Raw genomic sequence first — 13,852 nt, 5'->3', positions numbered from 1 at the left:
ACAGCTAGGGTTAATAACCACGATACAGCACAATTTATCAAGCATGCTCCACTAGCCCATTAGCACTAGCACTTGGACTTATATACCCCTTCACAGTGCTTTACAGCCCTCTCTGAACGGTTTAGAGTCAGCATATTGCACACACACCCCTCCAACAATCTGGATCCTCATTTTATCGACCTTGGAAGGACGGAAGGCTGAGTCAACCTTGAGCCCGTCAGGATCGAACTCCTGGCAGTGGATTGCAGAGTTAGCTTGCAATATGTACCGCATTCTAACCACTGCACTTCATTACACCACAGCTCTTCATTAGAGTAGCTGAAGGAACATGTTTTTCTTATCTAAGGTAACATTTTTTCAAAATTCATTAGGAAATTATGTACTAACTGAGGGCAAAGCCCAAACCAGGGATAGGTAGGACCTAAATGTATGGCTGTGAAAGTTGGACCATAAGAAAGGCTGAGCACCAACGAATTGAGGCCTTTGAACTATGGTGCTGGAGAAGACTCCGAGAAGCTTCATCCGAGAAGCTTCTTCAGTTCTGACTGGATGGTGGGGAATGGAAGGAATATACTCCTTGCAGAAAGCTGGTCATTTACATTCTTTTAGAGATTCTTGAGGCCACCCTGGAGGTTTATCTGTGTGTCGTCAGGGTCACCTGAGTAATACAAATGGGTGTGGAGCCATCTTGGAACTGCTGAAAGGACTGTTGTAGACTGGAGATAGATGATGTTGTACACACACACACACACACTGTTGAACCACCACACAAAACAACCACACAGAACTAAAAGACATACTTATTTAGTTTTGCAGGATGGGGTTCCTATGTGGCTCCACTGTTGATCTCGATCCTTGTGTGTGGTCTTCTTCTTAGCTCAGTTCTTTGGATAGGCTGAAACTGCAGACTCTTCACTCTGCAACAGGAGATCCTGGGTGAATGTTCAGACCTCGTTCCCAAAACAGTGTAAAAACTGTTGGACTACAAATTCTCATCCCAAAGAGCTGGACGGCAGTTCTCAGCAATAGCCGTGCTGGTTGGGGATGATGGGAGCCCTAACCTAGCCTGCTTGCAAAGTAGCAGGTTGGAAAGGTTTAGAGCAGGGGTCCCCAACCCCCAGTCCGTGGACCAGTACCGGGTCGCAGCAAGCCAGCCATCGGGCCGCACAAACAAGCAAAGCTCCATCCTCAGGATGCAGGCGGTAATCAAACACACACACACACACACACACACACACACACACACACACACACACACACCCCAGTCCGTGAAAAAAACCTCTCTGCAGGGAACCCGTCCCTGGTGCCCAAAAGGTTGGGGACCTCTGATTTAGAGAGCAGCGTTTCTTTAATCTTGGCAACTTGAAGATGTGCAGACTTAAAAACTCCCAGAATTCCACTGGCTGGGGAATTCTGGGAGTTGTAGTCCGCACATCTTAAAGATTGCCAAGTTAAGGAACACTGGTGTAAAGACAAGAGTTAGCTGGAGCAGAGATTTCATTCAGATTAAAAGAAAGGCAGCCTTCTACTCTGCAGTCCTTAGCCTTAAACGGGGTATTTCCCTCTAGGGATTATGGCAGCTGAAGTCCAACTGAAGAAAGCTGGTGGAGGAAAGGCTATGCAAAGAAGCCTGCCCTTTTGTTAAAAAAAGAAAGAAAGAAAAGGCGCCCCGTGCTTTGAAATGCTGGATGCATTGCACAAAAAGATTTTATCAATTGCAGCAAGATTTTGAGTTTGGGTTATTAAAAAAAAATATCTGCACTGCCATTTTTTAAAATAGTTTTCCCCTTTTCCTGCTTCCTTCAACATTTTTTCTTGCATCGTCCTATGCAAAAAGGAGGGGGGCCGGGAAGAGAGAGAAGTGGATCGTATCTGTTTTACAGGATCTTTATAAAATCCCCCTCCCCAATGCCTCTTATTTGGTGCCGCTGCTTTTATGAGCCACACGTTCCCACCTGATGGCCTTTTCTCTCAGACCTTTCCCCCATCTTTTTCCTCAGCTCGCTTCCACAGCTGGGTTGCAGTCTTGCAAATCTGCAGTGTAAAATGCACACACAAAAAAAAACCCCGCCCGCAACTCAGCAGCAGCAAAAGGTGGTCCCTCCTTTCAAATCAGCCATCCAGGAGGAGGGACAGGAAGAGGAGTTCAGTTTCAGCTTTGGAGGGATGGGGGAATTCTGGCTCCATCTAGGAAGCTGAGCTCTGTCATTTTAACTCCTTCAAGTCTCTGAGATTAAAGGGAAAAGAAGGTAACGGCAGTTCAGTTAAATCTCAGGCTTCAATTTAGCATCTTTCTCGTGATCCCTAGCCAACATCCGACTATCTTGAAGTGGGCAAAAGTCAGGTCCAGCTAGCAGCCTAGTTAAACATTTCAGCTGTTGTGGATTCCAACTCACAGTCAAAAAGGCCAGTAACCAAGGACGATGGGAAGTATGTTCCCACATCATTGAGGACTAGATGCATGTTCAACCCTAAATTAGGTATGCACCAAGTCATCTTAATGCATTGAAACCTTGTTGTCATTTAGGGTGGAAAACGACCTAGCAGGGTCTTCACCCGGGCTTTGGGAGAAGGAGGGTGAGACCCCTTAATTCATAGTGCTTGTTATCTTTTATCTATGTTTTGTCTCTTGTGAGCTGCCTAGAATTGTACAAAGTCATGCAACGTAGAATTATTGTATTACATGAGTAAGTTATATGGTTGGTTGCATAGTCAGCCAGATGTTTAGAGTGGATTTGGCATTTTTATCCACCGGTTAATCCTTCCCAAGAACCTGGCATAGGCAGATGTTGTTTAATATTATAGGCACGGACACAGAATACAAATTGTTCGCCTTTTGAAATTATTGTTAACGTGTGAGTGATTTACAGTTAGATTCACAGTCTAAGATTAGTGGACATTTAATAATCCACTTGCAGTTCCTTGAAAGGGAATGGTAGCTTGGTTTAGGTCAGGGGTAGGTAACCTTGGCTCTTTTATGACTCGTGGACTTCAACTCCCAGAATTTGTGGCAGCCCCTCAAATCCTGGAATACTGCTATCATGTCTCCCCTATTTCTTCTTTTTTTTAAGACTAGCAGCCAAACCCAAGTCCTGCAGCTGTTCTTCGTATGTTTTAATCTCCAGGTCTTTGATCATATTAGTTGCTCTTCTCTGATTTTTTTTTCCAAACTCTCCACATCTTTTTTGTGATATGGTGACCAAAATTGGCTGCAGTATTTCAGGTGTGCTTTTATAAAGCGGTACTAATGCCTCGCATGATCACTATTCTATGCCTCTGTTTATACAAGCCAGGGTTATATTAGCTTTTTTGGCGGCTGCTGCACACTGCTGGTTCATGGTTAAGTGATTGTCTACTAGGACTCCAAGGTCCCTCTCGCAGTTACTGTTTTTAAGCCAGGTCTTGCCCAATCTGTACTTGTAGCTTTGGTTTTTCCTGCCTAAATGTAAAACTTTGCTTTTCTCCACATTGAAACTCATTTTGTTGGATAGGGCCCATTGTTCAAGTTTGTCAAGATCTTTTTGGATCCTGAGCTTGTCTTCTGTGGTGTTGGTTACTCCTGCCAGTTTGGTGTCATCTGCAAATTTGATGAGTTCCCCTTTAATTCTCTCATCTACGTCATTGATGAAGATATTGAAGAGTACTGGGCCTACTGAGCCTATATTATATAAACTATAATTACATGAGATGCCACATTCCCATCTTTAATAGAATTTGTATTGTAATGGAAGATGAATGGTGGCTTTCCAAGCACTGAAGGGAGTTCTCAGCTTCTTATGGGTTTCAGATGCCTATCCACTTAAGGGCAACATCAGACAACAGCTATTAAGTTCTCTCTCTAGACTGGGACCAAGGAAGCAGTGATGCTTTTGACCTGGGAAGTGACAATCAAGGATGTTCAACAACTTTTTGTCAGCCAGGTTCCCAACCCTGTGGCAACCCTTGCTGTTTTCACTTCATCAGTTTATTCTTTAAAATTCTCACCTTCCTCTCAGCCTATTAGTTCCTTAATTCCTCTCTTTTGCAATTCAAAAGTCCTCCATTCTTTCTATCCAGTGGCATCCATCCATTGTCTACTCTGTCTCCTTGTCAGGCATACTTTTAAAGTACTTTTAAATGCTCCATTCAAGATATGTTAATGCCCCTTTTGACAGGCCCAATTCTCATTTTCATAAAACTAAGTGGGTACAATGCACTCACAACACACAGTCAATTCAGCAGATGTTCTGGACCTATATTGCCCATTAAGCTTTCACCAGCATTTGCATTTCTCCATCCATCCCCCCCCACGCCCCCTCCCCCCCCTCCTCAAAGTCAGTCTTGACCCCTAGCAACTAACATGGATAAGTCCACACATTTTTATTGGCAAAAATTTGGGGCAAGATTTTCAGAAGCGATCTTGCTAGGATTTTCTTCCTAATACGAAGAGAAAGCAACTAGTCCAAAGCCAGTGGTTTTGTGCTAAAGGCAGGATATGAACTCACAGCCTCCTGGTTTAACCACTAAACTGACACTCTTTAGTTTTTCATTTAGTTTACTAAAATGAAAAACACTGTGCCATGACTTTTCAATTCAATCATCAGAAATCTTTAGGAGTTTAGGATTTAGGATAGTGAGGACAATCAACCAGTGGAATAGTTTACCCCCAGAAATCGTGGGCGCTGCTCCATCACTGCATTTTCAAGAAGAGACTGGACAGTCACCTGTCTCAGATGGTATAGGTTCTCCTGCCTGAGCAGGGGGCTAGACTAAAGGTAAAGGTAAAGGTTCCCCCGCACACGCGTGCTAGTCGTTTCCGACTCTAGGGGCCGGTGCTCATCTCCGTTTCAAAGCCGAAGAGCCAGCGCTTGTCCGAGGACGTCTCCGTGGTCATGTGGCCGGCATGACTACACGCCAAAGGCGCACGGAACGCTGTTACCTTCCCACCGCAGTGGTCCCTATTTTTCTACTTGCATTTTTACGTGCTTTCGAACTGCTAGGTTGGCAGAAGCTGGGACGAGTAACAGGCGCTCACTCTGCTACGCGGCACTCGGGATTCGACCCGCCAAACTGCCGACCTACTGATCGACAAGCTCAGCGTCCTAACCCACTGAGCCACCGCGTCCCTCCTGCCTGGTTCTCCTGCCTGAGCAGGGGGCTAGACTAGATGACCTCTAAGGTCCCTTCCAGCTCTGTTCTACCCTACCCTACCCTACCCTACCCTACCCTACCCTACCCTACTCTACTCTACTCTACTCTACTCTACTCTACTCTACTCTACTCTACTCTACTCTACTCTACTCTACTCTATTCTATTCTATTCTATTCTATTCTATTCTATTCTATTCTATTCTACTGCAAATCACCCAGAGGGAGTGTACCAAGAAGCCAGAGACCCATTTCTCACTACTCTAATCCAGAAGGTGACAAAAAATTACAGGTCTGGTGCCTTCACCATCAGGCAGGGACCACTTGTGATTTTTAAAAGGGAAAAGAGCTTCTGCTCTCCGTTGGGAGAAGCCTAGGAGGTGGGGTAGAGTCTGGTTTAATGGTTAAGACACCAGCTAGAAATCAGGAGATTTTGAGTTCTGTGCCAGTTCCTCTCTCAACTGTGCCCAGTTCCCATGGTTCCTCTTCCAGACTTCCCTACTAGCTCACATTGAAAGGGATTGGCAGATCCTTGTGGGTGAGGACAAGGTGGCTTTATTCTACAGCAGGGGTCTTCAAACTTGGCCCTTTTATGACTTGTGGACTTCAACTCCCAAAATTCCTCAGCCAGCATGCCTAGCTGAGGAACTCTGGGAGTTGAAGTCCACAAGTCATAAAAGGGCCAAGTTTGAAGACCCCTTGTTCTACAGTCACGGAAATCTTTCAACATCCTTCGTCCTGCTGCAGCTTGAGAAGGGAGGATCTCAGGGGGTGGCGGAGGGGGGGAGGGGTACCCCTGTAAACAGTTCACACACACACACACACACACACACACCCTTCACAGAAACATCTGGTGTCCTCTTTGGCTCATCCAAGGGTTAAATCGACCAAGCTGAGATTTCACAGAGCGGCTTTTGTTATTTGAGAAGCCAGCCAAAGGCCTGGGCTGACGTTTTTCCTGTGCTGCAAGGAGATTAAATGCTTCGTGGGGAGCCTTTTTAAAAAATAATAATAATAATAATAATAATTCTAAACTCTGACCAGCTGTGATTGCAGCTAAGGACTAGCAAAAGCTCCACAGGCTGCAGGCGCTCCTTTTTTGTGGCTGAGAAAGGTGAGCTAATATGGCAAGGAGGGGGGGGGGCTTGGGCAAAGCTGAGCAAGGGAGGGGGGAGAAGCAGCAGACAAAGAGCAAACAGGCAGCAAGATGGGTGATCACTGCAAAGGTGGCACCTTTTCACAGGGGGCCATCAATCAATCAGAATAGTGCTGGAAGGGACCTTGGAGGTCTTCTAGTCCAGCCTGCTGCTCAAGCAGGAGATCCTATATTTTTATTTATTTTATTTTATTTATTTTATTACATTTATATACCGCCCTTTCCCGAAGGACTCAGGGCGGTTTACAGGGTGATTAAAAAACCAAGATACAAAAGTTAAAAACAAATTTAAAAAAAAATTATATTTGTCCCTGCATAAATAAAACCCCAGTTAAAATTAAGATTAATTCTCAGCCTGGGCCAGGGAGCTCGAAGAGCCAGGTCTTCAGGTCCCGGCGGAATGAACGGAGGTCGGGGGCAGTCCTCAGCTCCACTGGCAGCTGGTTCCAAAGGGCAGGCGCCCCCACTGAGAAGGCCCTATCCCTGGGTGTCGTCCGCCGGCAATCTCTTACCGGTGGCACCCTGAGAAGACCCTCCCTGTGGGAGCGCACTGGACGAAGGGAACTTGATGCCGGCAGCAGGTGTTCCCTCAAGTACCCCGGACCCAACCCATTTAGGGCTTTATAGGTCATCACCAGCACCTTTATAGGTCATCACCAGCACCTTCATATAAATGGCTGTCCAGTCTTTTTTTTTAATTGAAAAGTTTTACAAAATTTTTAATAATACCCCCCCCCACACTCCCCATCAACCCTCCCCCCTTCTCTTCCCCCCCCCACCCGGACTTCCCAAAGCAGAATACAGGGTTTATTACATATAGCAATCTTATGCAAACGTATGCTAAATATCTATTACAACGTTAACAAACCTTCCACCCTTTAACTCCCTTGTAACAAAACTTAAAGTAATTATAATAACACTTCTATAATTGTTAAAAATTATTCACATGCTATTTGAAACTTTTCAGTCCCGTATTTGTTCTGAAATATAATCAACCCATCTTTTCCATTCCAAAATATATTTTTCTTGCGACTGTTCTTTCAAATGTGCTGAAACTTTTGCCATTTCAGCTAGTCCATTGCTTTAAGTATCCATTGTTCTCTTGTAGGTAAATCTTCTTTCTTCCAATGTTGCGCCACCAACAGTCTGGCTGCCGCTATTAAGTGTAACATTAATTTAGTTTCTATAACAGTACAATCCGAAATAATCCCCAATAAGAATAGCTGCGGAGTAAATCTTATTTTTTTCTTAAAAACTTTCTGAAAAATCCACCGTATTTTTATCCAAAAGGCTTTAACATTTTTACATGTCCACCATATATGATAATAAGTTGCCTCTTTACTATCTCCAACAGTTAGGTGCTTGATTTGGATACGTACATGCTAACTTTTTAGGATCTAAATGCCATCTATAAAACATCTTGTAAAAATTCTCTCTTAGGTTTTGTGCTTGCGTAAAATTTACATTTCTAACCCAATTTTTTCCCCCAAGTATCCTAGTCTTTTCTTAAAACCCTCCGGGGATGAAGCCCCCTACAACTTCTGAAGACAAGCCGTTCTGCTGGTTAATTGTCCTCACGGTTAGGAAGTTAGTTCTAGGTTGCTTCTCTCCTCGATTAGTTTCCATGCAGTGTTTCTCATCTTGCCTTCTGGTACTTTGGATAATAAGTTGACCCCCGCTTCTTTGTGGCAGCCCCTTCAATACTGGGACAGTGCTATCATGTCACCCCTAGTCCTTCTTTTCCCTAGACTGGCCATGTGCAATTCCTGCAACAGGTCTTTATATGTTTTTGTCTCCTGGCCCTTAATCGCCTTAGATGCTCTTCTTTGAGCTTTTTTCTAAAGTCTCAACATCTTTTTCTGTAATGTGGTGACCAAAACTGGATGCAGTACTCCAGGTGTGGTCTTACTAAGGCTTTATAAAGCGGGTACTAGCAGGTCACGCGTTTTTTTGAGTCTATGCCTCTGTTTATACAACCAAGGATTTTATTAGCTTTTTTTTGGCCGCTGCTGCCCACTGCTGGCTCATTTTTAAGTGATCGTTCACTAGGGACGATCTAAGGTCCCTCTCACAGTTACTGTTTTTGAGAGGGGCTTTGTTCGCTTAAGGAACACGGTGGCTCAGTGGGTTAGGACGCTGAGCTTGTGGATCAGAAGGTCGGCAATTTGGCCGGTCGAAACCCGACTGCTGTGTAGCAGAGTGGGCGCCTGTTACTTGTCCCAGCTTCTGCCAACCTAGCAGTTCGAAAGCAGGTAAAAAATGCAAGTAGAAATATAGGGACCACTACCGTGGGAGGGTAACAGCGTTCTGTGTGCCTTTGGTGTCTAGTCATGCCGGCCACATGACCACGGAGACGTCCTCGGACAAGCGCTGGCTCTTCGGCTTTGAAACGGAGATGAGCACCGGCCCCTAGAGTTGGAAATGACTAGCACGCATGTGCGGGGGAACCTTTACCTTTACCTTTTACCTTTGCTCATTTGTGCAAAATGGCTGCCACGAGCGCAAGTGGCTGCTTCTCATGCAAGGGGAGCCTCACGCACGGACTTGCCCTCCGCTTGCACAGCCCAATTCTGAACAGGCTGCGGCCCAGTAGTAGGCCACAGTCCCGGGATTGGAGACCCCTGGACTAGAGAAAGCCCATCTAGATATAAGTAAGTACATAGCAGACCTTAGGAATTTGCATTCCAGACATAATTGCCTCTGATTTAGAATTGATACGGCCAATGGTGGCTTAGCCTCCATATCTTTGTGTCTTCCCATTTCCAAAACTAGGGTTTCAACCACCTGGATCGATACGTTACAACAGCACTGAAAAAAGTGACTTCCGCTTTTCACTTTTACGACCGTTACAGCATCCCCAGGGTCACATGATCAAAATTCGGATGCTTGAGACCTGACTCATATTTATAAAAATTGCAGTGTCCTTGGCTCGTGTGATCACAGAAATTTTGGGCTCAGTTGTGGTCGTAGGCCGAGGACTACTCAAAATGAAGAATTCACCAAGAATTCGTCAACGTATCGATCCAGGTGGTTGAAACCCTAGTTTTGGAAATGGGAAGACACAAAGATATGGAGGCTAAGCCACCATTGGCCGTATCAATTCTAAATCAGAGGCAATTATGTCTGGAATGCAAATTCCTAAGGTCTGCTATGTACTTACTTATATCTAGATGGGCTTTCTCTAGTCCAGGGGTCTCCAATCCCGGGACTGTGGCCTACTACTGGGCCGCAGCCTGTTCAGAATTGGGCTGTGCAAGCAGAGGGCAAGTCCGTGCGTGAGGCTCCCCTTGCATGAGAAGCAGCCACTTGCGCTCGTGGCAGCCATTTTGCACAAATGAGCAAAGGTAAAAGGTAAAGGTAAAGGTTCCCCCGCACATGCGTGCTAGTCATTTCCAACTCTAGGGGCCGGTGCTCATCTCCGTTTCATAGCCGAAGAGTCAGCGCTTGTCCGAGGATGTCTCCGTGGTCATGTGGCCAGCATGACTAGACGCCAAAGGCGCACGGAACGCTGTTACCTTCCCACCGTAGTGGTCCCTATTTTTCTACTTGCATTTTTATGTGCTTTCGAACTGCTAGGTTGGCAGAAGCTGGGACAAGTAACAGGCGCCCACTCTGCTACGCGGCACTCGGGTTTCGACCCACCAAACTGCCGACCTTCTGATCCACAAGCTCAGCGTCCTAACCCACTGAGCCACCGTGTTCCTTAAGCGTGGTGAATTCTTCATTTTGAGTAGTCCTCGGCCTACGACCACAACTGAGCCCAAAATTTCTGTGATCACACGAGCCAAGGACACTGCAATTTTTATAAATATGAGTCAGGTCTCAAGCATCCGAATTTTGATCATGTGACCCTGGGGATGCTGTAACGGTCGTAAAAGTGAAAAGCGGAAGTCACTTTTTTCAGTGCTGTTGTAACTTTGAAGGTTAATTAAATAAAATAAATAGTTGTTAAGTTGGGGACTGCCAGAATTCCCTTGAAGGTGCACGCCCACTGAGGTTGTCGGAGCAATGACAAGCTTATCCCTTTGTCAATCCTGGACACTCCTTGGCTGGGTATCCTGAAAGTCAGGCTCCGATTGGTTCATCTAGTTGCAGGTTAATTGGCAGTGAGGTTTTCATTTTAAAATGACAGCCCTTGCAGTGCCAGCTGGCCAGCAAATTCTTTTTTTGAGACCTATTGGTAAGAGGTGGATTTGAAGGAAGAAGTTACTGTCAACCCTTCCTCTACGAGCAGTGATATGAAACAGCCATGTAGGCTGGCTAGTTGAAGGGATGGGAGATTATCAGAAGGACCTTCCCTTTAACCAAGGTTTCCCAACCTTGGCAACTTGAAGACGCGTGGACTTCAACTCCCAGAATTCCTCAGCCAGTCAGGGTAGCTGAGGAATTCTGGGAGTTGGAGTCCACGCGTCTTCAAGTTGCCAAAGTTGGGACACTCTTACTTTAGCATCTCCAGAGCTTCCTTATGTCAAGACTCTTATTTTTCTGAGCAGGTGACACCCAGATGAGTGAGAAGAATGAAGAGACCCTCCAACTGGAAGATTCTGAGCCCAACGAGATGTTTCCCAGGAGCAGATGCCTCTTGGAGCAATTCTCATTTGATTTGAGGGAAGCTTCTAGAAGTCCCCAGACCACAGATATGAAAGAGGAAAATAGACCAGTTCTTCCCATTCCAGAAGCTCACCAGCAATTGAAAGAGCCCGGGCTTTACAACTGCGGGTCTGTGAAGATGTGCATGGACTGTGGGAAGACTTTTAAGCAGAGTTCCAGCCTGTACAGACACCGGAGACTCCACACTGGGGAGAAGCCGTATGGCTGCATGGAGTGTGGCAAGACCTTCAGCCGGAAGTCGCATCTTATTACACACGAGCGGACCCACACAGGAGAGAAGCCCTATAACTGCCTGGAGTGCGGCAAAAACTTCAGCAGGAAATCCCACCTCACCACTCACAAGAGGATCCACACGGGGGAAAAACCCTACAAGTGTGGGGAGTGTGGGAAATGTTTTAGTCAGAGTTCAGCCCTGGCGGCCCACGAAAGGTCTCACACAGGGGAGAAGCCATTCACGTGCCAGGACTGTGGGAAGAATTTCCATCGGCGGTCAGGTCTTTCGGCGCACGAGAAGACACATACAGGGGAGAAGCCGTACCAGTGCACCGAATGTGGGAAGAGTTTTAGCCAGAGTTCGGGACTTTTAGCCCACGAACGGACCCACACAGGCGAAAAGCCCTACCGGTGCACGGAGTGTGGGAAAAGCTTCTGCGAGCGCACAGCCCTTGTGAGACATCTGAGGACTCACACTGGGGAAAAACCGTACACTTGTGCGGTCTGTGGGAAAAGTTTCAGCCAAAGTTCGGGCCTTTTGGCGCACGAGCGCACCCACACTGGGGAGAAACCCTACAAATGCTCGGACTGCGGGAAGAGCTTTGGGCACCACTCTGACCTTCTCAGGCACCAGAGGATCCTTCAGAGAGGGAAGCCGTACAAATGCTGCAAATGTGGGAAATTTTTTGGCCGCGGCTCAGATCTCCTCCAGCATCAGCAGATCCACACGGGAGAGAGGCCGTATAAATGCACCTGTTGTGGGAAGTGTTTCACCTGGCGGTCGAACCTTATTAAACATGAGAGAATCCACACAAGAGTGAAAACCCTTCATTGGACAGTTGGAGTCTAAAAACTCTCCTCTTCAAATGCAAGAGGCTCTACGCCGGGGTGTCAAACTGCCGGCCCACGGGACGGACACGTCACACAGAAGCCACGCCCACCCCATTGCCGGCAGTTGCAAAAACAGTCACATGACGTCACGAGTTTGACATGCCTACTCTCTATGCAAAGGACACGGTACCAGTTATTTTGTAGTCCTCGACGTACGACCACAATTGACCCCAAACGTTCGGTTGCTAATTGAGACGGCTGTTAAGTGACTTTTGTTCCATTTTACGACCTTCCTTGTTAAGTGAATCACACACAGATATTAAGTCAGTAACACGGTCGTTAAGTGAAACTGACTTCCCCGATGACTTTACTTGCCAGAAGGTCGCAAAAAGGAGATCACGTGAACCCAGGACACTGCAACCGTCGTAAATAGGAGCCAGTTGCCAAGCATCTGAATTTTGATCAAGTGACCATGGGGATGCTGCAATGGTCGTAAGGGTGAAGACGGGTCATAAGTCACTGTTTTTCAGTGCCGTTGTAACTTAGTGAATGGTCACTACATGAACTGTTGTAACTCAAGGTCTGCCTGTATGCCGATTGTGAGAAATTAGCTAGAATCGTAAGTCACCCTTATTACAGGGCAGTAAATACAGTAAAACTGTTGCAGAAAATCTCCATAGACAGAAAGAAAAAATATTACAGGCAGGTGTGTGTGTTGCAGATGGGGGGCGGGGTACCATAAGCAGGTGCACAGGTGCTTTGGGAGGGCAGGGATTGCTGTGGACCAGTGCAACTGGGCGAATAATTGGTAGGACCAGGCGCAACCTGCGACTTCTGCCAGATTACCCATTGATTCTGCTTGTGGGAAAACAGCAGGGAACACTGGAAATTGCCATCATGTGGTAACAGCTCACGGTGATGGTATAATTGCAAACTGAACCTGAGCATCCAGACTATGATCACAGAATAATAGTAATAATAAAGTTGGAAGGGACCTTGGAGGTCATCTAGTCCAACCTCCTGCTCGTGCAGAAAACCCTATACCATTTCAGACAAATGGCTGTCCAGTCTCTTCTTAAAAACTTCCAGTGTTGGAGCGTTCACCGCTTCTGGAGGCAGGTGGTTCCACTGGTTAGTTGTTCTAACTGTCAGGAAGTTTCTCTTTATTTTTAGGTTGCTTCTCTCCTTGATTAGTTTCCATCTGTTGCTTCTTGTCCTGCCTTCGGGCGTTTTTGAGAATAGCTTGACTCCCTCTTCTTTGGGGCAGCCCCTGAGATATCGGAAGACTGCTATCATGTCACCCTTAGTCCTTCTCTTCATTAAACTAGACCACGGGTTGGCAGCCCGCGGCTCCGGAGCCGCATGCGGCTCTTTGAGCCGTCTCCTGCGGCTCCCAGCCGCCCGGTGCGCGCACACCTCTCCAAATGGAGAGTGGCACCGCCCGTTTGGAGAGGTGCGCGTGCACCTCCCCAATCCTTTGGAGAGGTGCGCGCGCACCTCCGCGCGAATGGGCAGCGGCGCCGCTCTTTGGGAAAGCTGCCGCGGCACGTTTGCAGGCTGCCGAAGGTGGTAGCTCTGCAAACGGGCCGTCGCGCAACCGGGAACCGGTTCCATCACACATTTTAAAAAATGGCAATCGTGCACGTCCGTATTTTGTGCATGCGCAAAATGTTTTTTTGCGCATGCGCGTGCATGGACGCACGCACGCGGCTCCCACTTTTTTTATGTGTGATGGAACCGGTTCCCAGTGGCTCTTTTCCTTTTTCAGGTTGCCGACCCCTGAACTAGACACACCCAATCCCAGCAACCGTTCCTCATATGTTTTAGCTTCCAGTCCCCCAATCATCTTTGTTCCTCTTCTCTGTACTCTTTCTAGTGTCTCAACATCTTTTTTACATCGTGGTGACCAAAACT

The 13,852-nt window shown here is 46.7% G+C and overlaps 1 protein-coding gene across 1 annotated transcript; it reads left to right on the top strand.

The window, feature by feature from the left end:
* Positions 1 to 6,078: 6,078 nt before the first annotated feature.
* Positions 6,079 to 13,347, top strand: LOC310634487 (uncharacterized protein). Its single transcript, XM_083352904.1, has 2 exons — positions 6,079 to 6,241; positions 10,777 to 13,347. The coding sequence occupies exon 2, from the start codon at positions 10,788 to 10,790 to the stop codon at positions 11,955 to 11,957; it is 1,170 nt and encodes a 389-aa protein (XP_083209030.1). The 5' UTR covers positions 6,079 to 6,241; positions 10,777 to 10,787; the 3' UTR covers positions 11,958 to 13,347.
* The last annotated feature ends 505 nt before the right edge of the window (positions 13,348 to 13,852 follow it).

Source organism: Vipera ursinii (genome assembly GCF_947247035.1).
Source record: "Vipera ursinii genome assembly, chromosome: 2".
NCBI lineage: Eukaryota > Metazoa > Chordata > Lepidosauria > Squamata > Viperidae > Vipera > Vipera ursinii.
The sequence above is the reverse complement of the archived record's forward strand: the minus strand, read 5'-3'. Positions and strand labels throughout refer to the sequence as shown.